Here is a 26,385-nt window from a genome sequence, read left to right on the forward strand (position 1 = left end):
CATGCGTGTAGCGTGTCAGGGCGCGCCGGGCTCCCTCCCTCGTGGCCACCCTCCTGCCACCGTCCCCCCGCACAGGGGACCCCGGTGTCCCCATCCCCCACCCCACAGCACCCACCTACCCAAGTGCGTGAAGAGGTTCTTGGCCACCTGCAGCAGAGCCTGGTGGGGACAGAGGGGACACCATCAGACATGACACGGGACACGCACACGCGTGTGCTTGGCATGATGTGGGATGCACACGCGTGTGCTTGGCGTGTCGCCGGCGCTCACCTGGCACTCGCACTTGAGCTTCTGCTCCTTCTGGAAGGCCAAGGTGCTGGTGAGCACCGTGGAGGTGTAGCAGAAGCAGTGCTGGATCTTGTGCTCGTCCTCCTCCGTGTAGCTGCGGTGGGGACACCTCAGTCCCCATGTCCCCAAGTGTCCCCATGTCCCCATGTCCCCAAAGGCTCAGGGCAGAGGGGGCAAAGGTCCCATGCTGTCCCCCAAAGCCAAGGGTGATGCTCACCTCTCCCCGCTCAGCTTGTTGAAGGCGCAGGCCAAGGCCACCACGTGCGAGGTGGCCCGGCTGATGACGGGGACGCAGAGCATGGAGGTGACCTCGCAGCCCAACATGCTGCTCAGCTGCTTGTGCTCGTCCTGTGTGGCCAGGAGATGAGGTGGCACCTCCAACCCCCACCATGGGACACCATGTCCCCGGGTGAGGGGACACGGGACACCATCCCAAGGTGGGGCAGGAGACCTGGTACCCACCTCGCTGATGTCCTTCAAGGTGATGGACTTCTTGTCCTCCACCACCTGCCCCAGGCGCCCGAAGGTGAGCTGTGGGTGGAAGGGGCCGGGTGAGCCCATGGGACCTGCTGCCACCCCTGTGGGACTTGCTGCCACCCCTGTGGGACCCGCTGCCACCCCCCAGGACCACCCCACCACCCTCCACCCGCTCACCGAGAAGCTGATCTCCTCCTCGAGGACACGGTCCCCCACCACCTGGAAGACATCGGGGTAGGGGGGCACTGCCATGGGGTGGTGTCTGTGCCCCGGGGGGTGCCACAGGACCTGGTGGCCCCACAGGGGGAGGTCAGGGTGGGGGGGCCCGGCTCGGTGGCACCCACCTGGCAGAAGAGCTGGTGGTTGTCCTCAGAGACCAGCAGGAGGCAGCAGCACAGCGACTGGGTCTCCTGCTTCAGCTGGGGGGGGGCAAAGGGGGGGTGGTCAGCACCCAACCTGCCCCCAGTGCCCCCACCCAGGGCAGGATCCAGCCCCTCCTCTGCCCCCCTGTGCCCACACAGAGCCAGGTGCCCCCCTAGAACCTCTTCCTTGGGGCTGACCAGGTTCACTCTGGTCACTACTGATGGTCATGACCAGGCCGTTCACTCTGGAGACTACTGATGGTCATGACCAGGACGTTCACTCTGGAGACTACTGATGGTCATGACCAGGACGTTCACTCTGGAGACTACTGATGGTCACGACAAGACCGTTCACTCTGGAGACTACTGATGGTCATGACCAGGACGTTCACTCTGGAGACTACTGATGGTCACGACAAGACCGTTCACTCTGGAGACTACTGATGGTCATGACCAGGACGTTCACTCTGGAGACTACTGATGGTCACGACAAGACCGTTCACTCTGGAGACTACTGATGGTCATGACCAGGCCGTTCACTCTGGAGACTACTGATGGTCATGACCAGGACGTTCACTCTGGAGACTACTGATGGTCATGACCAGGACGTTCACTCTGGAGACTACTGATGGTCATGACCAGGCCGTTCACTCGGGAGACTACTGATGGTCATGACCAGGCCGTTCACTCTGGAGACTACTGATGGTCATGACCAGGCCGTTCACTCTGGAGACTACTGATGGCGTTTCTTTGCTTTGGGGCATTTTCTTGGCTCCCCCGTGTGCCCTCGTGCCAGGGGCGAGAGGGGGCACAGAGGGAGGGCTGGTACTCACGTAGTTGATGACCTTGAGCTGGAGCGAGGCGGCGTCCAGGTCGTAGAGCTCCCCTGCCCGAGGGACGAGAGGACCGTGAGGGGCTCAGCACCCCGATGTCCCCCTGCCCGCCCCCACCTTGGTGTCCCCCCACCCTGGTCTCACCACAGAGCTGCAGGATCTTGCAGTCCAGGGGGCTGTAGGAGCTGTCGGGCACCTTCTCGGGTTTGGCCAAGGAGTTCTGGGAGGAGCTGGTGGAGAGGCTGACCTGGGGCCAGGGCTGCAGCTTCTGCAGGGCTTGGAGGCGCCGGCAGGCCACCAGGGTCTGCAAGGAGGGGGCGTAAGGGACAAGGGACACGGGGACAGGGGGTGGCAGGTGCCACCTCGGAGGTGGGGTCACTCACGTGGCGCTCCAGCGCACGCAGGTTCCGCTCGTCCGCGTCGCTCAGCTGGCCGCAGTGTACCTGGGCGGGGTGGTGTGAGGACCCCGGTGTCCTGTCCCCGTCCCTGTCCCCCCGTCCCCATCCCTGTCCCCAGAGCCCGGCCCGTGTCCCCGCGCTCACCAGGATGACGCACACCACGGCCCCGCTGTCCTTGTCCACCAGCGGGATGACGAGCACTGTGAGCAGAGGGGGGGTCCTGAGCGGGCACTGAGCTCTCAGGGTGCCTGTCCCCTCGTGTCCCACCCATGTGTCACCCACCTGGCTGTCCCACACCCACCCACCCACCACCATACCCCACCCAGGCATTCACCTCGATGCCCACCCAACCCACAATCACCTGCCCACCTCCATCCCTACGTGTCCCTCAGGCACCCATCACTCCCAACGCCCATCTGTCCTTCACCCCTCCACCCAACAATCCATGCACCCACCCAACCATCCACCCACCCACCCATCCATGCACCCACCCACCCAACCATCCACCCACCCAACCATCCATGCACCCACCCACCCAAACATCCACCCACCCAAACATCCATGCACCCACCCACCCAACCATCCACCCACCCACCCATCCATGCACCCACCTGTCCAACCATCCACCCACCCAACCATCCATGAACCCACCTGTCCAACCATCCACCCACCCAACCATCCATGCACCCATTTATGCACCCACCCATCAGTCCAACCACCCATCCACCCATTTATCCCACTGTCCATCCATCCATCCATCCTGCCCACCCATCCAGCCTGCACCCATCCATCCACCCACCTGCCTACCAACTCTCCCATCCATCCATCCATCCATCTATTCATCCACCCATCCACTCACCCACCTACAAATGTCCCACCCATTCACTGACCAATCGTTCCATCTGTCAGCCCACCCACCCACTGACTCTCCCATCGATGCATCAACCCATCCATCCATCCACCCACCTACCAACAGTCCCACCCATCCACTGACCAATCCATCCATCCATCAACCCACCCACCAACTCTCCCATCCATCCATCCATCCATCCATCAATCCATCCATCCATTGACCCATACATCCTTCTACCCATCCATCAACCCATCCATCCATCCATCCATCGACCCATCCATCCATCCATCAACTCATCCATCAACCCAGTCATCTATCCATCCATCCATCCATCCATCCACCCATCTATCCGTCCATCCTTCCCTCAACCCACCCACCCACCATCTCTCCCAACCATCAACACATCCATCCATATACCCACCCATCCATCCATTCACCCACCCACCCACCCATCCATCCATCAACACATCCAACCATCCATCCACCCACCCATCCATCAACACATCCAACCATCCATCAACCCATCCATCAACCCGTACATCCATCAACCCACCCATCCATCCATCCATTCATCCATCCATCCACTCACCAACTCTCCCATCCGTCTATCCATCCATCCATCCATCGACCCACCCATTGATCCATCAACCCACCCATCCATCCATCAACCCATCCATCCATCAACCCATCCATCAATCCATCCATCCATCTATCCATCCATCCATCCATCCATCAACCCACCCATCCATCCATCAACCCATCCATCAACCCACCCACCCATCCATCCATCAACCCATCCATTCTTCCATCCATCCATCCATCCATCCATCCATCCATCAACCCATCAACCCATCCATCCATCCATCAACCCATCCATCCATCCATCAACCCACCCACCCATTGATCCATCAACCCACCCATCCATCCATCAACCCATCCATCCATCAACCCATCCATCCATTCTTCCATCCATCCATCCATCCACCCATCAATCCATCAACCCATCAACCCATCCATCCATCCTTCCCTCAACCCACCCACCCACCAGCTCTCCCATCCATCAACCCATCCATCCATTCACCCACCCACCCATTCTCCCACCCCCCCCACCCCCACCCCCCACCCCCCACCTTGGGTGCCGGGGGCCAGGGGTGCTGCCAGGGGCCCCAGGTGCTGGGCCGGGAGCTCGGCGGGGGGCAGCCCCCCGCACGCCAGCCACTTCTGCCGCCGCACCGCGTCCCTGCGGGGACAGGGATGGGGACAGGGACGGGGACGGGGACAGGGAGGGACAGGTCAGCAGGATGGCACAGCACACATGGGCATGCGTGTGCCTGCACACGGACAGGGCCTGTGCACGCATGTGTGTCCCTGTGCATGTATGTGTGTCCCTTGCACACACACACAGCACCTGTACACACGCGTGTCCCTGTACATGTGTCCCCTGTACATGCACAGTGCCTGTGCATGCACATGTGTCCCTGTGCATGTATGTGTGTCCCTTGCACACACACACAGCACCTGTACACACGCGTGTCCCTGTACATGTGTCCCCTGTACATGCACAGTGCCTGTGCATGCACATGTGTCCCTGTGCATGTATGTGTGTCCCTTGCACACACACACAGCACCTGTACACACGCGTGTCCCTGTACATGTGTCCCCTGTACATGCACAGTGCCTGTGCACACGTGTGTGTCTCTGTGCATGTATGTGTGTCCCTTGCACACACACACACAGTGCCTGTGCACACGTGTGTGTCTGTGCATGTGTGCTTGTCTGTGTGCATGTATGTGTGTCCCCTGCACGCGCACAGTGCCTGTGCACGCATGTGTGTCCCTGTGCATATCCCCTGCACACGCACAGTGCCTGTGCACACGTGTGTGTCTGTGCATGTGTGCTTGTCTCTGTGCATGTATGTGTGTCCCCTACACGTGCACAGTGCCTGTGCATGCATGTGTGTCCCTGTGCATGTCCCATGTACACACACAGAGTGCCTGTGCATGCACGTGTGTCCCTGTGCACATGTGTGTCCCTTGCACACACACACAGTGCCTGTGCACACGTGTGTGTCTCTGTGCATGTATGTGTGTCCCCTACACGTGCACAGTGCCTGTGCATGCGTGTGTTCCCTGCACACACCGTGTCTGTGCACATGTGTGTCTCTGTGCATGTACGTGTGTCCCTTACACGTTCACAGTACCTGTGCATGCATGTGTGTCCCTGTGCACGTCCCATGCACATACACATGTCCCATGCACACACACGCAGTGCCTGTGCATGCATGTGTGTCCCTGTGCACATGTCCCATGCACATACACACATCCCATGCACACACACACAGTGCCTGTGCATGCATGTGTGTCCCTGTGCACATGTGTGTCCCATGGGCACACACACAGTGCCTGTGCACACATGTGTGCCCCCTGCACACACATGGGGCCTATACATACATGTGTGTCTCTGTGCATGCGTGTCCCCTGCACACACACACAGCGCCTATGCACACATGTATGTCCCTGTGCACACACGTGTGCACGCGTGTGAACACACGGGGCTCACCTGAGCTTCCCCTGGGGTGGCAGCTCGTGGGGGGGGGTCGTCGCAGCTCAGCCGGGTGTCCCCGTCCAGCAGGTAGATGTAGACGTGTTCCTGGGGGGGGTGTACACACCACACATGTGTGTAAACATGTGTACATGCCCGTACATGTATGCAAACACGTGAGCACGCCCACACACGTACATAAACACACGTACATGCCCACACATGTACATAGACACACGTATATACCCACATATGTGCATAAACATACATACACACCCACACATGTACATAGACACACATACATGCCCAGACATGTACATAAACACATGTTCACACCCATACATGTACATAAACACATGTACACACCCATATATGTACATAAACACATGTACATACCCACACATGTACATAAACATACATACACACCCGCACATATATGTAAACACACGTACACACCCACACATGTACATAAACACATGAACACACCTACACATGTACATAAACACACATACATACCCACACATGTACATAAAGACACATACACACTCGCACATATACGTAAACACACATATGCACCCACACACGTACATAAACACACGAACACACCCACACATGTACATAAACACATGTACATGCCCACCCGTGTACATATATACATGTACACACCCATATATGTACATAAATACACATACACACCCACACATGTACATATACACACATACACACCCATATATGTACATAAACACATGTATATATCCACACATGTACATAAACACACGTACACACCCACACATGTACATAAACACACATACATACCTATATATGTACATAATAACATGTACATGCCCACATGTGTACATAAACACATGTACATGCCCACATGTGTACATAGACACACGTATATACCCACATATGTGCATAAACATACATACGCACCCACACATGTACATAGACACACATACACGCCCATACATGTACATAAACACACGTACACACCCACATATGTACATATACACACATACACACCCATATATGTACATAAACATACATACACACCCGCACATATATGTAAACACACGTACACACCCACACATGTACATAAACACACGAACACACCCACACATGTACATAAACACATGTACATGCCCACACGTGTACATAAATACATGTACACACCCATATATGTACATAAATACACATACACACCCACATATGTACATATACACACATACACACCCATATATGTACATAAACACGTGAACACACCCACACATGTACATAAACACATGTACACACCCACATATGTACATAGACACACATACACACCCATACATGTACATAAACACACGTATACCCATACATGTACATAATCACATGTACATGCCCACAAGTGTACATAAATACACGTACACGCCCACACATGTACACAAACACATGTGAACACCCACACATGTACATAAACACATGTTCACACCCACGTATGTACATATATACACCCACACATGTCCACACGCACACACGAGGATACACAGCTGCACACATGCACACACGTGCACACTCACCCGCACACGCCTGCGTCACACACACCTGCACATGCGTGCATACAGAGCTGCACGTGTGCTCGCACACGCATGCACATCCCTGTGCCCGCTCATACCTGCTCACACACACATATATGATCACACACATCCCGCCCCCCAACCTTGGCAGGCCACCACGGCCGCGGCCAGGGCCACCAGCACCCCAGGGCCACCAGCAGCACCAGGACCACCAGGAGCACCAGGGCCACCAGCACACCAGGGCCACCAGCAGCACCAGGGCCACCAGCACCCCAGGGCCACCAGGAGCACCAGGGCCACCATGACCACCAGGGCCACCACAAGCACCAGGGCCACGATGAGCACCAGGGCCACCACAAGCACCAGGGCCACCATGAGCGCCAGAGCCACCACAAGCACCAGGGCCACCAGGAGCATCAGGGCCACCATGACCACCAGGGCCACCACAAGCACCAGGGCCACGATGAGCACCAGGGTCACCATGAGCACAAGCACCACCATGAGCGCCAGGGCCACCAGCACCCCAGGGCCACCAGCAGCACACCAGGGTCACCAGCACCCCAGGGCCACGAGGAGCACCAGGGCCACCAGGAGCACTAGGGTCACCACGAGCACCAAGGCCACCATGAGCACCAGGGCCACCAGCACCCCAGGGCCACCACCACCCCAGGGCCACCATGAGCACCAGGGCCACCAGCATCCCAGGGCCACCACTGGCACCAGGGCCACCAGCACCCCAGGGCCACCACGAGCACCAGGGTCACCACGAGCACCAGCGCCACCATGAGCACCAGGGCCACCAGCACTCCAGGGCCACCAGCAGCACACCAGGGTCACCAGCACCCCAGGGCCACCAGGAGCACCAGGGCCACCACGAGTACCAAGGCCACCAGCACCCCAGGGCCACCAGCACCCCAGGGTCACCAGCACTTGGGGGCCACAAGGCCACCAGGAGCCCTACAGCTCCTGGGGTGGGGGTGGCTCCGTGCCACTCCCTGCCCGCTACGGGGTGGTGGTGGCCGGTGAGGACCCCAAAGTGGCCTCAGAAAGGTCAACCCACGAGTGATGGCAACCGGGGGACCGGTGGCCACTGAGGTGGCCAGCAGAGAACCCCCCCACACATGGGGTGCCCCCCAGGCACCCCCCACCCCCCCCCGGGGTGCCCCCACCTACCACGGCGGGCAGCAGGGTGACGAGGGCATGGCGCAGGGCGTCGCGCAGGCCGGTGGCATCGATGGCGGCCCCCAGGCTCAGCAGCGCCTCCTGCGGAGAGAGCGGAGGGAGGCGGCCTGAGGCCACGGGGATGGGCACCCTGTGGCCCCTCTGTCCCCCAGGTCCCCCTTCCTGTCCCCCAGCTTGCCCAGTGGCCAGAAGGGCCCTTTTTGGGCAACACCCGTGCCAGGGGGTCCCCAAAAACCGGGCCATGCCCACATCCGCACTAGCCACGACGACATCTGCACAAGCCACGCCAGTGCCTGCATGAGCCACACCACCCCCCAGTGCTAGCCACACCAATGCCTCCACTAGTCATGTCAGTGTCTGCACTAGCCACGCCACCCCCAGTGCTAGCCACCCCAATACCTGCACTAGCCATGCCAACACCTGCACTAGCCATGCCAATTCCTCCACTAGCCATGCCACCCCCACTGCTTGCCACACCAACGCCTGTACTAGCCATGCCACCCCCCAGTGCTAGCCATATCAATGCCTGCACTAGCCGTGCCTATGCCTGAACTAACCACGCCAATGTTTGCACCAGCCATGACAGTGCCTGCACTAGTCACGCCACCCCCAGTGCTGGCCACGCCAAGACCTGCACTAGCCATGTCTATACCTGAACTAGCCAGCTCAATGTCTGCACTAGCCACGCCACCCCCAGTGCTAGCCACGGCAAGACCTGCACTAGCCATGTCTATACCTGAACTAGCCAGGTCAATGCCTGCAGTAGCCATGCCACCCCCAGTGCTAGCCATGCCAATACCTGCACTAGCCACATCAATGTTTGCACTAGCCATGACAGTGCCTGCACTAGCCATGCCAGCCCCAGCTCTAGCTGTGCACAGGGTGGGGTCACCTCCCTCCCCCCCACCTTCCCTTGGGTTTGCCGGAGGGCGCAACCGTTGTGGCCACCGCGGTGGCTCCTGCCAGCCCCACAGGCAGGAAAGTGGCCACTGCTCCGGGCCAGCGGCTCCATAACTCCCGGCGGGGAAGAGGAACGGGATAAGGATGGTGGTGTTATGGGCTGAGGGTGGTGTTGGTATGGGATGAAGATGATGTTATGGGATGAGGATGACATTGGTATGGGATGAAGATGATGTTATGGGATGAGGATGACGTTGGTATGGGATGAAGATGATGTTATGGGATGAGGATGACGTTGGTATGGGATGAGGATGACGGTATGGGATGAGGATGACATTGGTATGGGATGAGGGTGACGTTGGTATGGGATGAGGATGACGTTGGTATGGGATGAGGATGACGGTATGGGATGAGGATGACATTGGTATGGGATGAGGGTGACGTTGGTATGGGATGAGGATGATGTTATGGGATGAGGATGATGTTATGGGATGAGGATGACATTGGTATGGGATGAGGATGATGGTATGGGATGAGGGTGATGTTGGTATGGGATGAGGATGACGTTATGGGATGACGATGACGTTGGTATGGGATGAGGATGACGTTGTTATGGGATGAGGATGACATTGGTATGGGACGAGGGTGATGCTGTTATGGGATGTGGATGATGTTATGGGATGAGGATGGCGTTGGTATGGGATGAGGGTGACGTTGGTATGGGATGAGGGTGACGTTGGTATGGGATGAGGATGACATTGGTATGGGATGAGGGTGACGTTGGTATGGGATGAGGGTGATGTTGGTATGGGATAAGGATGACGTTGGTATGGGATGAGGATGTTGTTATGGGATAAGGATGATGGTATGGGATGAGGGTGACGTTGCTATGGGATGAGGATGACGCTGTTATGGGATGAGGATGTTGTTATGGGATAAGGATGATGGTATGGGATGAGGGTGACGTTGCTATGGGATGAGGTTGATGCTGTTATGGGATGAGGATGTTGTTATGGGATAAGGATGATGGTATGGGATGAGGATGATGTTGGTATGGGATGAGGATGACGCTGTTATGGGATAAGGATGGCGTTGGTATGAGATGAAGATGATGTTGGTATGGGATGAGGATGATGGTATGGGATGAGGATGATGGTATGGGATGAGGATCACGTTGTTATGGGATGAGGATGATGTTATGGGATAAGGATGACGTTATGGGATGAGGGTGACGTTATGGGATGAGGATGACATTGGTATGGGATGAGGGTGACGTTGGTATGGGATGAGGATGACGTTGGTATGAGATGAAGATGATGTCAGTATGGGATGAGGATGACGTTGGTATGGGATGAGGGTGACGTTGGTATGGGATAAGGATGATGTTATGGGATAAGGATGATGGTATGGGATGAGGATGATGTTATGGGATGAGGATGACGTTGGTATGGGATGAGGATGACGTTATGGGATGAGGAAGACATTGTTATGAGATGAGGATGACGTTGTTATGGGATGAGGATGATGTTATGGGATAAGGATGACGTTATGGGATGAGGGTGACGTTATGGGATGAGGATGACATTGGTATGGGATGAGGGTGACGTTGGTATGGGATGAGGATGATGTTATGGGATAACAATGATGCTGTTATGGGATTAAGGTGACGTTGTTATGGGATAAGGGTGACATTGGTATGGGATGAGGATGATGTTGGTATGGGATGAGGATGACGCTGTTACGGTATGGGATGAAGATGATATGGGATAAGGATGATGGTATGGGATAAGGATGATGTTGGTATGGGATGAGGATGGTGGTATGGGATGAGGGTGACGTTGGTATGGGATGAGGATGAAGTTGGTATGGGATGAGGGTGACGTTGGTATGGGATGAGGATGATGGTATGGGATGAGGATGATGTTATGGGATGAGGATGATGCTGTTATGGGATGAAGGTGACGTTGTTATGGGATAAGGGTGATGTTATGGGATGAGGATGACGCTGCTATGGGATGAGGATGATGGTATGGGATGAGGATGACGTTGGTATGGGATGAGGATGATGTCATGGGATGAGGATGACGTTGGTATGCGATGAGGATTACGTTATGGGATGAAGATGATACAGGATAAGGATGATGGTATGGGATAAGGATGATGTTGGTATGGGATGAGGATGGTGGTATGGGATGAGGGTGACGTTGGTATGGGATAAGGATGATGTTATGGGATAAGGATGATGCTGTTATGGGATGAGGGTGATGTTATGGGATGAAGATGATGCCATTATGGGACAGCTGGAGGCTCCAAGCCGGCCCCACCCCATGCCCCCAGGCTTTGCCCCTGCTTTTCCCGGTGGCCCTGGGCTCCATCCCTGCCTGCACCCATAACCCACCCCGCTGCCACCGCGGGGTCCCGTCCCCATCCCTGCGCCCCCGGGGCCCCCCACCCTCCCGGGGAGCACCCCTGGGTGCGGGTGGGCGCGGGGTGACGACGTGGGCGCTGGCTGTTATTCCGACAGGGCTGCGGCTCCAGTCTCTTACTCACACTGGAGACACATGCACTGTAGAGTACAGCCAGGCCTGGCCGGGGGCCCTGTCCCCCTCGGGCCTCCTCGGTGTCCCCACGGATGGACGGGTGGCAGCTGGACGTGGGGGGATGGTTTTATAGGGCCGGGAATGCGGGTGCGGCCTGGAGCGGGTGGGGAAAGCTGCAGGAGCTAAAAAAAAACCCCATGGCCAAGGGGAGGGGTGGGGTGGGGGCGGGTGGGGGGGGCGTTGGGGCTGGTGCTGGAAGGGCATCCCAGGCATCCCGTGTCCCACTCATCCTGCTCACCCCACTTCACAGAATCCCAGAGTCAATGAGGTTGGAAGAGCCCTCTGGGCTCATCGAGTCCAACCATTGCCCTGACACCACCATGGCAACTAGACCAGGGCACTAAGGGCCATGGCCAGGCTTCTCTTAAACCCCTCCACAGATGGTGACTCCACCACCTCCCTGGGCAGCCCCTTCCAATGGCTAATGACCCTTGCTGAGAAGAAATGCTTCCTGATGGCCAACCTGACCCTCCCCTGGCCAAGCTTGAGGCTGTGTCCTCTTGTCCTATCGCTGGTTGCCTGGAAGAAGAGGCCGACTCCCACTGCGCTACAACCTCCCTTCAGGTAGTTGTAGACTGCACTAAGGTCACCTCTGAGCCTCCTCTTCTCCAGGCTAAACACCCCCAGCTCCCTCAGCTGCTCCTCGCAGGTCAGACCCTCCAGACCCTTCCCCAGCTTGGTCGCCCTCCTCTGGACTCGCTCCAACACCTCAACATCTCTCTTGAAGTGCGGGGCCCAGAACTGGACACAGGATTCAAGGTGCGGCCTCACCAGTGCCGAGTACAGAGGGACGATCCCTTCCCCAGACCGGCTGGCTACACTATTCCTGACAGAGGCCAGGATGCCATTGGCCTTCTTGGCCACCTGGGCACACTGCTGGCTCGTGTTTAGCCGGCTGTCGATCAGCACCCCCAGCCCTCCTGGGGCTCCGCACCCTCCCAGGGCTGTACACCCTCTGGGCCTGTGCACCCCCCTGCTGCAGGACACAGCCCTGCTCCGCTCTGGGCAAGCAGCCAGCGCTCGGCCGAGCCACCACCCCGTCCATGGCCCGTTTGTTGCCATAAATAGCCCTTCCCGAGGGCCAATCCTGCCCCAGGCTCAGCCCCGCGAGGCCCCGCTCCCACCTCCCTTTAATGCCTTTATTTAATGACCCCACTTGGGAGCTGACGCAGCGAGTCCCTGGGGGCACCCAGGGTGCTGGGAGGGCTGGGGGGCACGGGGTGGGGGGCACAGCTTTCCCTGTACCCCCCCAGCTCCTCCTCCTCCTCATGGGGAAGGGGGTCCCTCCTCCAGCGGGATGCCATGATGTGCCAGGTCCCCAGCTGGGGAGGTGACAAGTGTCCTGGGGCCATCACGCAAACTGGAGGGGGGTCATGGATGGGGTGGGGGCATGGATGGGGTGGGGGCATAAATGGGGTGGGGGCATAAATGGGGTGGGGGCATGGATGGGGTGGGGGCACGAATGGGGTGGGGACACGAATGGGGTGGGGGTCACAAATGGGATGGGGTGTCCCAGGGTGACCTGGGGCAAGCAGGAGGGGCAGGATCCATCCCCCCACACCCCCCAACAGGGCAGGGAGCACCACCAGGTGCCAGCGGCCCTGGCACGCTCCCCGCAGCCCAGCAGCCAGGCTGCACTGCTGCCAAGGAGCTCATTAAGAGGCTAATTAGCCGCCGGCTTGCATGGCGAGCCCAGCTTGCTTCGGCATCCCCTGGGACGCTGGGGTTGGCAGAGAGGGGATGGGGTGCGGGCAGGAGCTCCTGGCACCCATCCAGACCCAGGGGCAGGGTGCAGGCAGGAGCTCCTGGTACCCACCCAGACCCAGGGGCAGGGTGCAGGCAGGAGCTCCTGGTACCCATCCAGGGGCAGGGTGCAGGCAGGAGCTCCTGGTACCCACCCAGACCCAGGGGCAGCGATACCCAGCGCCTGGGAGCACCCTGATCCCACAGGGGTGCGGAGCTGGGCTGCAGGATGCCCCCTCCCAGTGCCCCACAAGGAGGGCACAGGGCTGGGTGCCCTGCCCGGCTCCCAGGCTGATGGGAGCCCCACCTGGGAGCGCGAGGGAAATGATGCCAATTAATTCCTTAAGTGGATTAGCTCGTTAGCCCCCGCCCGCGTGAGCGATGCCCTGCGCGATGGAGCCGGACACCGCTCGTCTGGACGGCTTCACCCCCCGAGCCGGGCAACCCAAATCGAATTAGAGCTGCTGAGCACGCACGTCTCTGTGCCCATCGCGTCAGCCCCCACCCCATCCTGGTACCCACAGCCATGGGCATCATCCCACCCCACCCCGGTACCCATAGCACCATCCCCACCCAGTACCCACAGCCACGGGCACCATTCCCACCCCAGTACCCACGGCCATGGGCACCATCCCCACCCTGGTACTCACGGCCATGGGCACCATCCCCACCCTGGTACTCACGGCCACAGACACCATCCCCACCCTGGTACCCACAGGCGTCATCCCCACCCCATCCTGGTACCCACGGCCATGGGCATCATCCCCAACCTGGTACCCATGGGCACCATCCCCTCCCCACCCTGGTACCCAGAGCCACAGGCACCATCCCCACCCCAGTACCCATGGACACCATCCCCACCCCACCCCAGCACCCACAGCCACGGGCATCATCCCCACACTGGTACCCATGGCCACAGGCACCATCCCACCCCACCCCAGTACTCACAGCCACGGGCATCATCCCCACCCCGGTACCCACGGCCATGGGCATCATCCTTACCCCGGTACCCAGAGCCACAGGCACCATCCCCACCCCGGTACCCACGGCCATGGGCATCATCCCCACCCTGGTACCTATGGTCACGGGCATCATCCCCCACCCTGGTACCCAGAGCCATGGGCACCATCCCCACCCTGGTACCCACAGCCACGGGCACCATCCCCACCCTGGTACCCACAGCCACAGGCACCATCCCCACCCCACCCCAGTACTCACTGGCACCATCCCCACCCCACCCCAGTACCCACAGCCACGGGCATCATCCCCACCCCACCCTGATACCCACAGCCACAGGCATCATCCCCTGCGCCGGTACCCACGGTCACGGGCATCATCCCCACCCTGATACCCACAGCCACAGGCACCATCTCCACCCTGGTACCCACAGCCACGGGCATCATCCCCTACGCCGGTACCCACGGTCACGGGCATCATCCCCACCCTGATACCCACAGCCACAGGCACCATCTCCACCCCAGTACCCACAGCCACAGGCATCATCCCCACCCTGGTACCCACGGCCATGGGCATCATCCTTACCCCAGTACCCAGAGCCACAGGCACCATCCCCACCCCGGTACCCACAGCCATGGGCATCATCCCCACCCTAGTACCTATGGTCACGGGCATCATCCCCCACCCTGGTACCCACAGCCATGGGCACCATCCTCACCCTGGTACCCACAGCCACAGGCACCATCCCCACACTGGTACCATGGTACCCACAGCCACGGGCATCATCCCCTACGCCGGTACCCACGGTCACGGGCATCATCCCCACCCTGATACCCACAGCCACAGGCACCATCTCCACCCCAGTACCCACAGCCACAGGCATCATCCCCACCCTGGTACCCACGGCCACGGGCAACATCTCCCACCCTGGTACACAGAGCCACAGGCACCATCCCCACACTGGTACCCACAGGCATCATCCCCACACTGGTACCCATGGCCACAGGCATCATGCCCCACCCAGTACCCATAGCACGGTACCCACGGGCACCATCCCCACCCCGGTACCCACGGCCACGAGCATCATCCCCGCCCCAGTACCTATGGCCACAGGCATCATCCCCCACCCTGGTACCCATGGCACCATCCCCACCCCGGTACCCACAGGCACCATCCCCACCCCACCCCGATACCTACGGCCACGGGCACCATCCCCACCCCGGTACCCACAGCTATGGGTATCATCCCACCCCACCCCAGTACCCACTGCCACAGGCACCATCCCCACCCCGGTACCCACAGGCACCATCCCCACCCCACCCCGATACCTACGGCCACGGGCACCATCCCCACCCCGGTACCCACAGCTATGGGTATCATCCCACCCCACCCCAGTACCCACTGCCACAGGCATCATCCCCACCCTGGTACCCACAGCCATGGGCATCATCACCACCCCACCCCAGTACCCACAGCCACGGGCACCATCCCCACCCCACCCCAGTACCCATGGGCACCATCCCAGCCCCACCCTGGTACCTACAGCCACGGGCACCATCTCTGACCCACCCCAGTACCCATGGGCATCATCCCCACCCCACCCCAGTGCCCACGGGCACCATCCCCACCCCAGCACCCAGTGCCCATGGACACCATCCCCACCCCACTACCCACAGACACCATCCTCACCCCACCCCAGCACCCACAGCCATGGGCACCATCCCCACCCACGGGCAGACGCTGCCCGACGCCTTTGCCAAGCTGCTGGCTCGGGGTGCAAGAGGATGGGGGGGGGGGCACTCCCTCCCATCCTGCCTCCTCTTTGCAGAGGAAGATGACGGCTCAGGACCCCCCTTTCTGCCCCCACCAACAGCACCCAGGGTTGTCCCCCCCCCAGGAACCCCCATCTGAGCCCTGGCTGCCAGCCACCCCCCACGCCGCCCTGCCCGAGCAGTTGCCGCCGGGCAATCTGGGCGACATTAAAAATAGCCCCAAGCCGTGATTCATCCTCCCCTCCTGCCTCCTCCCAGCCCCGCTGCCCTCCCCGGGGGGCTGCTCCCCGCCACCCCCCTCCCCGCGCTCCAGCAGACTGGTTAAATATAGCCAAGCTCTGGTGGCGTGGTGGCAACACGGTGACAGCAAGGCAGGGCCAGGCAGGAGAGCAACACCGGGGCCAAAACACTGTGATAAAAGTGGGGAAACTGAGGCACGGAGCAGGGAAGCCACTTCTGGAGGCGGCAGGAAGGAGCTTTGCTGTCGCCAGCTCTGAGGGACGCTGCTGAGCTCCCTGTCACCCTGTCCCCAAGCCCGTGTCACACCAGGATCCTCTCCCCCTAACCCCAAGAGCCACCCAGGGAATCCTTTCCATTGGGGTGGGGGTATGGGGGCAGCATCCCCGACACCCCTCTGCAGCATCCCCGACACCCCTGCTTCATCATCCTCACACCCCTCCAGCACCATCCCCACACCCCTCCTTCATCATCCCCCACACCCCTGCAGCATCACCCTGACACCCCTCCAGCATCACCCCCGACACCCCTCCAGCATCATCCCTGACACCCCTCCTTCATCATCCTCACACCCCTCCTGCATCACCCCCAACACCCCTCCAGCATCATCCCTGACACCCCTCCTTCATCATCCCCACACCCCTCCAGCATCACCCCCAACACCCCTCCAGCATCATCCCTGACACCCCTCCAGCATCATCCCCCACACCCCTCCTTCATCATCCTCACACCCCTCCAGCATCATCCCCACACCCCTCCAGCATCACCCTGACACCCCTCCAGCATCATCCCTGACACCCCTCCTTCATCATCCTCACACCCCTCCAGCATCATCCCTGACACCCCTCCAGCATCATCCCCACACCCCTCCTTCATCATCCTCACACCCCTCCTGCATCACCCCCACACCTCTCCAGCATCATCCCCACACCCCTCCAGCATCATCCCCACACCCCTCCTGCATCATCCTCACACCCCTCCAGCATCATCCCCACACCCCTCCAGCATCACCCTGACACCCCTCCAGCATCACCCCCAACACCCCTCCAGCATCACCCTGACACCCCTCCAGCATCATCCCGACACCCCTCCAGCATCATCCCCGACACCTTCAGCATCACCCCAACACCCCTCCAGCATCACCCTGACACCCCTCCTGCATCACCCCCGACACCCCTCCAGCATCACCCCCAACACCCCTCCTGCATCACCCCCCACACCCCTTCAGCATCACCCCCGACACCCCTCCAGCAGCATCCTCACACCCCTCCAGCATCACCCCCACACCCCTCCTTCATCCCCACACCCCTCCTTCATCATCCTCACACCCCTCCAGCATCACCCCCACACCCCTCCTTCATCCCCACACCCCTCCTTCATCACCCCCAACACCCCTCCAGCATCATCCCTGACACCCCTCCAGCATCACCCCCAACACCCCTCCTTCATCATCCTCACACCCCTCCAGCATCATCCCCACACCCCTCCAGCATCATCCCCACACCCCTCCAGCATCATCCCTGACACCCCTCCTTCATCATCCTCACACCCTTCCAGCATCACCCCCCACACCCCTCCAGCAGCATCCCCCACACCCCTCCAGCATCACCCTGACACCCCTCCAGCATCATCCCTGACACCCCTCCTGCATCATCCCCACACCCCTCCAGCATCACCCCCGACACCCCTCCTTCATCATCCTCACACCCCTCCTGCAGCACCCCCAACACCCCTCCAGCATCATCCCTGACACCCCTCCTTCATCATCCTCACACCCCTCCAGCATCACCCCCCACACCCCTCCTGCACCATCCCCTGGGCAAGGACCAGGGCAGCAGAGGATGGAGCGATGGATGGACAGACAGACGGACACACAGAGGGCTGGAGGATGGAGCTGGCCGGGAAGCCCTCCATCATCCCGGATCCCAGCACTGCTTTCGCTCCCAAATTACATTGGTTTCATCTAATTAGGCAGCAACAACCTGGAACCCGAGGTAGCTCCTTAATTACCTCATCTTTTATCGGGGGCTAATGAGCACCAACGGGAAGGAAACACTCCTGGGAGCTCTCTTGCCTCCCCACGGTCGTTTGCCCGGGGTCCTGGTGCAGCAGATGAGGGGCTGCAGGGCACCAGCCTGGCACGTAGCCACCCTGGCAACCAGCCACGATGGGCTGAGGCTTCCCAGGATGCTCAGCCCCGCTGGGAGCCCCGCGCACCCGCTCCTGCCTCAGTTTCCCCAGTGGAGCAGGGTGGCGGCGGTGTAGGATCAGCTCGGGGCGGTGCTGGGGTTGGATCTGGATCGGATCCGGATCGGGGATTTACGGCACGGGGCATTTACACAGACCATTTGCACGGGGCAGTTTGCACAGGCTATTTGCACGGGGTAGTTTGCCCGGGGCATTTACACAGACCATTTGCACGGGGCATTTGCACGGGGTATTTGCACAGGCCTTTTTGCGTGGGGTGATTTTCACAGGCAGTTTGCACAAACCATTTGCACGGGGTAGTTTACATGGGGTATTTGCACGGGGTAGCTTGCCCGGGGCATTTGCACGGGGTAGTTTGCATGGGGTATTTGCACAGGGTAGTTCTCATTGGGTATTTGCACGGGGTAGTTTACATGGGGCAGTTTGCACAGGCAGTTTGCACAGGCCATTTGCAGGGGGTAGTTTTTACGGGGCAGTTTTTATGGGGTAGTTTGCACAGGGCAGTTTGCATGGGGTATTTGCACGGGGCAGTTTTCACGGGGCATTTGCACGGGGTAGTTTACATGGGGTATTTGCACAGGCTTTGCACGGGGCAGTTTGCACGGGGTGATTTGCACAGACCATTTGCACAGGGCATTTGCATGGGGCAGTTTGCACGGGGCATTTGCATGGGGCAGTTTACACGGGGCAGTTTGCACAGGGCATTTGCATAGGGTAGTTTTCATGGGGTATTTGCCCAGGGTAGCTTGCCCAGGGCATTTGCACGGGGCAGTTTGCACGGGGCATTTGCACAGGGCATTTTCAGGGGGTAGTTTGTACAGGGCATTTGCACAAACCATTTGCACGGGGTAGTTTGCATGGAGTATTTGCACGGGGCAGTTTGCACGGGGCAGTTTACATGGGGCAGTTTGCACAGGGCAGTTTTCATGGGGTATTTGCACAGGGTAGCTTGCCTGGGGCATTTGCACGAGGCAGTTTGCACGGGGCAGTTTGCACGGGGCAGTTTGTACAGGCCAATTGCACAGGGCATTTGCACGGGGTATTTGCACGGGGCAGTTTGAACAGAGCAGTTTGCATGTGGTATTTGCACGGGGTAGTTTGCACAGGGTGATTTGCACAGACCATTTGCATGGGGCATTTGCACGGGGCATTTGCAGGGGGTAGTTTTCATGGGGTATTTGCACAGGGTAGCTTGCCCGGGGCAGTTTACATGGGGCATTTGCACAGGCAGTTTGCACAGGCCATTTGCAGGGGGTAGTTTTTATGGGGCAGTTTTTATGGGGTAGTTTGCACGGGGCAGTTTGCATGGGGCATTTGCACGGGGCATTTGCACGGGGCTGCTCCCCAGGCTGTCCCCAGGCTGTCCCCCCCGTCCCCCCCTTTCCTCCGGGGCTGGTGGCCCGGGGCCAGGGTCAAGGTCTCTTCCTGTTGATGTCCCCGCGCCGGGCAGGACACACGGCCGGGCCCCGCTCAAGGATTTCCCGTCCCCAGAACATCGTGGCCTTCTCGGAACGGCGGCCCCGGGGCTAATTAGGGGGTGACGAGAGCGGGGGGAGGCGGGGACGGGGACATGGACCCTGCTCAGCACCATGTCACCTGCCATGGACCCATGTCCTGTGGTGGGGAGGGGGACAAGGACCCCGCTCAGCACCATGTCACCTGTCCCTAACCCATGTCCTGTGGTGGGGAGGGGGACACAGACCCCACTCAGCTCCATGTCACTTGTCCCCAACCCATGTCCCCTGGCAGGGAGGGGGACAAGGACCCCGTTCAGCCCCGTGTCACTTGTCCCTAATCCGTGTCTCATGGCAGGGAGGGGGACAAGGACCTCACTTAGCCCAATGTCACCTGCCACTGACCCATGTCTTGTGGCAGGGAGGGGGACAAGGACCCCGCTCAGCCCAGTGTCACCTGTCCCTAACCCATGTCCCATGGTGGGGAGGGGGACATGGACCCCTCTCAGCCCCATGTCACATGCCCCTAACTCATGTCCCATGTCAGGAAGGGGGACAAGGACCCTGCTCAGCTCCATGTCACTTGTCCCTAACCCATGTCCCGTGGCAGGGAGGGGGACATGGACCCCGCTCAGCCCCATGTCACTTGTCCCCAACCCATGTGCCCTGGCAGGAAGGGGGACAAGGACCCTGCTCAGCCCCATGTCACCTACCCCTAACCCATGTCCTGTGGTGTGGAGGGGGACACAGACCCCACTCAGCCCCGTGTCACTTGTCCCCAACCCATGTCCCCGGGCAGGGAGGGGGACATGGACCCCGCTCAGTGCACTGTCACTTGTCCCCAACCCATGTGCCCTGGCAGGGAGGGGTACAAGGACCCCCCTCAGCCCCCCGCCTCCTGCCCCAGCCCTGCGGTGACACCCCAGTGTCCCCAGGGAGGGACCTGACCCATCACCCGTCTGTTCCCGGCGCGGAGCCGCCCGCCACGCAACACTGCGGTGCCAGAGGATGGGGACGGGGGGGACAGGGCGGGGGACACCGACATTCACAGCTGCCACCATGCCCGCGCTGGCACCCAGGCGGCTGGTGCCAACCCTCTGGCACCAGTACCACTCCAGTACCAACCCTCTGGTGCCAGTACCAACCCTCTGGTGCCAGTACCAAGCCGGTACCAACCCTCCGGTGCCGGTACCATGCTGGTGCCAACACTCCGGCGCCGGTACCAACCCTCGTGCCAACCCTCTGGCATCGGTACCAACCGTCTGGTGCCAGTACCAAGCCGGTACCAACCCTCCGGCACCGGTACCATGCTGGTGCCAACCCTCTGGCACCGGTACCAACCCTCGTGCCAAACCTCTGGCATTGGTACCAACCCTCTGGCACCGGTACCACGCTGGTGCCAACCCTCCGGCGCTGGTACCATGCTGGTGCCAACCCTTCGGCACCGGTACCACACTGGTGCCAACCCTCCAGCGCCGGTACCAACCCTCCGGTGCCAGTACCAAGCCAGTACCAACCATCGGGTGCCGGTACCACACTGGTGCCAACCCTCCAGCGCCGGTACCATGCCAGTGCCAACCCTCCGGCGCTGGTACAATGCTGGTGCCAACCCTCCGGCGCTGGCACCACGCGCATCCCCAGGACGTGGCGTTCCTGGAAGGCTTTCCCTGGCACACAGTCCCCTTCCTGTCCCCAAGGGCCACCAGCACCTCCGGGCTGGGCTTGAAGGACTTTCCTAGATGGTTTTTGGGGGATGAACCGTGCCAAGGCCCCCCTGGGCTGGCACTGCCCTGCAGCATCGCGGGGATGGGCATGGAGAGGGGCTCAGGGGTGCACCCTCCATCCTGGGGTGCAGCAGGAGCACCCACACCCCATCTCCTCCATCCCTGGGGTGCAGCAGGAGCACCCACACCCCAGCTCCTCCATCCTGGGGTGCAGCAGGAGCACCCACACCCCATCTCCTCCATCCCTGGGGTGCAGCAGGAGCACCCAGGGAGGTTGGGGGTCACTAGGATGCCCCCACCCACCCCGCTCTGGGGGTCCCGCAGCGTGGCAGGGTGGGGGAGGAAGCCACTCCTGCCCCACGTCACGGAAAGAAGCGCCCTGTCCCTTTCCTCCCCTTTATGGCCCTGCGACGTGTTTGTGTCGGTCAGAGGAAGCACCGGGGACAAACGCCCGCACACGCGTGTCCCCACGCCCCCCCCCCACCCCACGAGCACCAGCCACCCCCCACGGGTGGGGAAACTGAGGCACGAGCAGCCCCGCGCCACCCAGAGCGCTGGCACGTCCCTTGGGGTGGGATGGGGAGCAGGGGGGAGGCAGCACCCAAGTGTGCCCCCACCCAAGCCCCTGGGCACAGTGCCCCCCCCCTCCCCAAGCCCCTTCCTGCCAAGCCAGGCTGCCAACACGTATCAATTAGGGTTTGATTCATTAGCTAATCAGCGCGTAATTGCATTGGGGCCGGCGGTTGGGAGGGAGAGGAGGTCCAGACGCCTTCAGCCTCACCCCACAGCAGGGTGGGGGGCAGCAATAAAGCCCCAAGCCCTATATAGCCCCTATACCCCCCCCCCCCAGGGGTCCCAAACATAGCCAGCACCCAGGGGACCGACGGGGACTGGGGTCCACGAGCATTTGGGTACTGGGTCCCCTCCTCCTCCTCGGTGCCACCCCAGCACCCCCCCAGACCACGCTGGTGGTCCGGGTTAAAACCCCCACCCTGCATCTGGGTGCCTTTTGCTCCCCCAGGACTGGGGGCTGTGGCTCCCTTCTGGGTCCCCCCCCACCCTCGGGGGCTGCAGCCACGGCTCGGTGCCCACCCAGCTGTAAGCACCCTCCTGGCACCCAGCTAGTTGGGTGCTGGGGGTCTGGGACCAACGAGGGGTCACAGGGACCCCCCCACACCACTTGCCCTGGCCAGTAAGGAGCCACACGTCCTGCCCCTGTGCTGGGTGACAGCTCTGATGTCCCCAACTTGCCCGGCGTTCGGGTCAGGGGTCCGGCGCAGACGGATGGCGAGAGGGGGTGACCCCCCCCCACCCTGGGCCACCCCCTCCCCAAATTCATGAAGGACCAAACATTTCCCACCCACATACTGGGTGCAGCCACCCCCCACCCCCCAAATAGGCAGGGGGGACACGGGAGAGTGGGGACCCCAACCCTGGCACCCCAATACCCCCAAACCCATCGCACCCCAACCCCTCAGCACACAAGGGACCCCCTGCACCCATGGGACCCCCAGCCCCGAAGCCACCGACCCCCCCTGGGGTCCTGGGCAGACCCCCCGCCCCTCCACCACCCTGGGGGTCACTTACACTGTCCCAGAGGGTCCCCATGGCGTGGCCCCGGCTCCCGGGACCGGGGCTGGGGATGGGACCGGGGATGGGGCTGGGGCCACCCGCCCGGTCCAGCCCATTTCCTCCGGCCCGGCGGGATCCGCACCCCCCCGCCCCCGCCCCGCCACCTCCTTCCTGCGTGGCTGCGGGGGGGACACGGAGCCCAGCGTGTCCCCAAGCCCCGGGAAGGGCGGAGGGGACACGCACATACAGCTGCTCCCCACCCCGGGCAGCCCCGCAGCTCCGTGCCTCAGTTTCCCCACCGGGCAGGAGCTCGCCCCCGGGAGGTGGGTCGGGGGTCCTGGGTGGGAGGGGAGGAAGGTGGGGGGTCCTGGGTGGGAGAGGGGGAAGGTCGGGGGTCCTGGGTGGCAGAGGAGCAAGGTCGGGGGTCCTGGGTGGGAGAGGAGGAAGGTCGAGGGTCCTGGGTGGGAGAGGAGGAAGGTGAGGAGTCCTGGGTGGGAGGGGAGGAAGGTCGGGGGTCCTGGGTGGGAGAGGGGGAAGGTCGGGGGTCCTAGGTGGGAAGGGAGGAAGGTCGGGGGTCCTGGGTGGGAAGGGAGGAAGGTGGGGGGTCCCGGGTGGGAGGGGAGGAAGGTGGGGGGTCCTGGGTGGGAGGGGAGGAAGGTGGAGGGTCCTGGGTGGGAGAGGAGGAAGGTGGAGGGTCCTGGGTGGGAGGGGAGGAAGGTGGGGGGTCCTGGGTGGGAGGGGAGGTGGTTGGGATGGGGGTCCCGGGTGGGAAGGGAAGCGGGTGGCTGTCGGGGGCGCGGGGTGGGAGGGGAGGGTGGGGGGACCCAAGGGGACACCCATGGGGTGGGGGGTCCCTACCTGGAGCGCCTCGGAGCCGGGCGCGGCGTCCTCCACCTTCAGGAAAACCTGCTGGCCCCGTCTGAAAAAGCGAAGGAGCGCGGTGAGGAGGTGCTGCAGCCCCGGCACCATCCCGGCACGGCACGGCACGGCCCGGCTCCCCGCCCCCGGGCAGGGGCTGCGGGGCCCCCCCCGCTCCGCCCCGCCCCGCCCCGCTCCGCTCCGCTCCGCACCTGCTGCGGGGCTGCGGCTGCGCTGGGTCCTAAGGGCCGGGGCACCCAGGGTGGGGAGGGGGTCGGGGAGAGGGTCTGGGGGTCAGGGGGTCGCTCCCCGGTGTGGGCAGAGGGTCGGGGAGGGGGTGCTGGGGCCAGGAGGGGGTCCCGGTGTGGGGCGGGGGGCGGGGGTCGGGGCGGGGGTCCCGGTGTGGGGAGGGGGTCGGGGTATCGCTCCCCAGTGTGGGACGGGGGTTGGGGCGGGGGTCCTAGGGTCAGGGCGGGGGTCCCGGTGTGGGGAGGGTGTCGGGGCATCGCCCCCCAGTATGGGGCGGGGGGTGGGGTATCTCTCCCCGGGGTGGGGAGGGGGTCGAGGCATCGCTCCCCGGTGTGGGGAGGGGGTTGGGGCGGGGGTCCCGGTGTGGGTAGGGGGTCGGGGTGGGTGTCCTGGTCCGGGGAGGGTGTCGGGGCATCGCTCCCCGGTGTGGGGAGAGGGTCGGGGAGGGGGTGCTGGGGCCAGGAGGGGGTCCCGGTGTGGGGCGGGGGCCGGGGTATCACTCCCCGGTGTAGGCAGAGGGTCGGGGAGGGGGTGCTGGGGCCAGGAGGGGGTCCCGGTGTGCGGAGGGGGTCGGGACGTCGCTCCCCTGTGTGGGGAGGGGGTCGGGGCGAGGGTCTTGGGGTCAAGGCATCGCTCCCCAGTGTGGGGAGAGGGTCGGGGAGGGCGTTCCGGTGTGGGGAGGGGGTCGGGGCGGGGGTGCCGGTGTGGGGCGGGGGTCGGAGTGTCGCTCCCCAGTGTAGGGTGGGGGTCGGGGCTTCGCTCCCCGGTGTGGGGAGAGGGTCGGGGAGGGGGTGCTGGGGCCAGGAGGGGGTCCCGGTGTGGGGCAGGGGTCGGGGTGTCGCTCCCCAGTGTGGGGTGGGCGTCGGGGTGGGGGTCCCGGTGTGGGGCTGGGGTCGGGGTATCATTCCCCGGTGTGGGGAGAGGGTCGGGGTGGGGGTCCCGGTGCAGGGAGGGGGTCGGGGCATCACTCCCTGGTGCGGGCAGGGGGTGCTCCCGCTATGGGGCAGGGGGTGCTCCCACTATGGGGCAGGTACTGGGTGTACTGGAAGCCCCACCCCGGTTTGGGGCAGGGACCCCCGGCCCGGGCTCTGGGGTGACCCTGCTGCAGCGGTTGGCACAGAGGGCAGGGTGGGTGCCACGGGGACGCGACGTGGCACCCCGGTGCCACGCGGCCAGAGGGGCGCGGGCGGAAACACGCACGGGGGCAATAAAAGCGGTGCCGGCGGCGGCGACACGGTGACAAAGCCCATAGGGGCAGGGTGGCACCGCTGCCACCCGCTGCCACCTCCGCCGGGCACAGGAGGGAGGTGTGGGCCCAAACACTGCAACCCGCACCCCAAACCCCGCACCCAGACACTGCAACCCGCACCCAGACCCTTCAACCCACACCCTGCACCCCGCACCCCAGACACTGCAACCCGCACCCAGACACTGCAATCCGCACCCCGCACCCGCACCCCGCACCCCAGACACGGCAACCCGCACCCAGACACTGCAACCCGCACCCCGCACCCCGCACCCCAAACACTGCAACCCGCACCCAGACCCTTCAACCCGCACCCACACCCTGCACCCCGCACCCCAGACCCCGCAACCCGCACCCAGACACTGCAACCCG

The 26,385-nt window shown here is 61.8% G+C and overlaps 1 protein-coding gene across 1 annotated transcript; it reads right to left on the minus strand.

Moving 5' to 3' along the window:
• Positions 1-15: 15 nt before the first annotated feature.
• On the minus strand, positions 16-24,629 carry PDE2A (phosphodiesterase 2A). Its single transcript, XM_068395348.1, is given in 15 exon segments — positions 16-159; positions 271-382; positions 506-636; positions 751-819; positions 943-984; positions 1,110-1,184; positions 1,961-2,013; positions 2,105-2,264; positions 2,344-2,403; positions 2,503-2,558; positions 4,342-4,451; positions 5,771-5,805; positions 5,807-5,860; positions 8,485-8,574; positions 24,519-24,629. Coding segments are annotated over 15 exon segments (1,302 nt in total).
• Between the last annotated feature and the right edge of the window lie 1,756 nt (positions 24,630-26,385).

This window comes from Nyctibius grandis, chromosome 2 (assembly GCF_013368605.1).
Source record: "Nyctibius grandis isolate bNycGra1 chromosome 2, bNycGra1.pri, whole genome shotgun sequence".
NCBI lineage: Eukaryota > Metazoa > Chordata > Aves > Nyctibiiformes > Nyctibiidae > Nyctibius > Nyctibius grandis.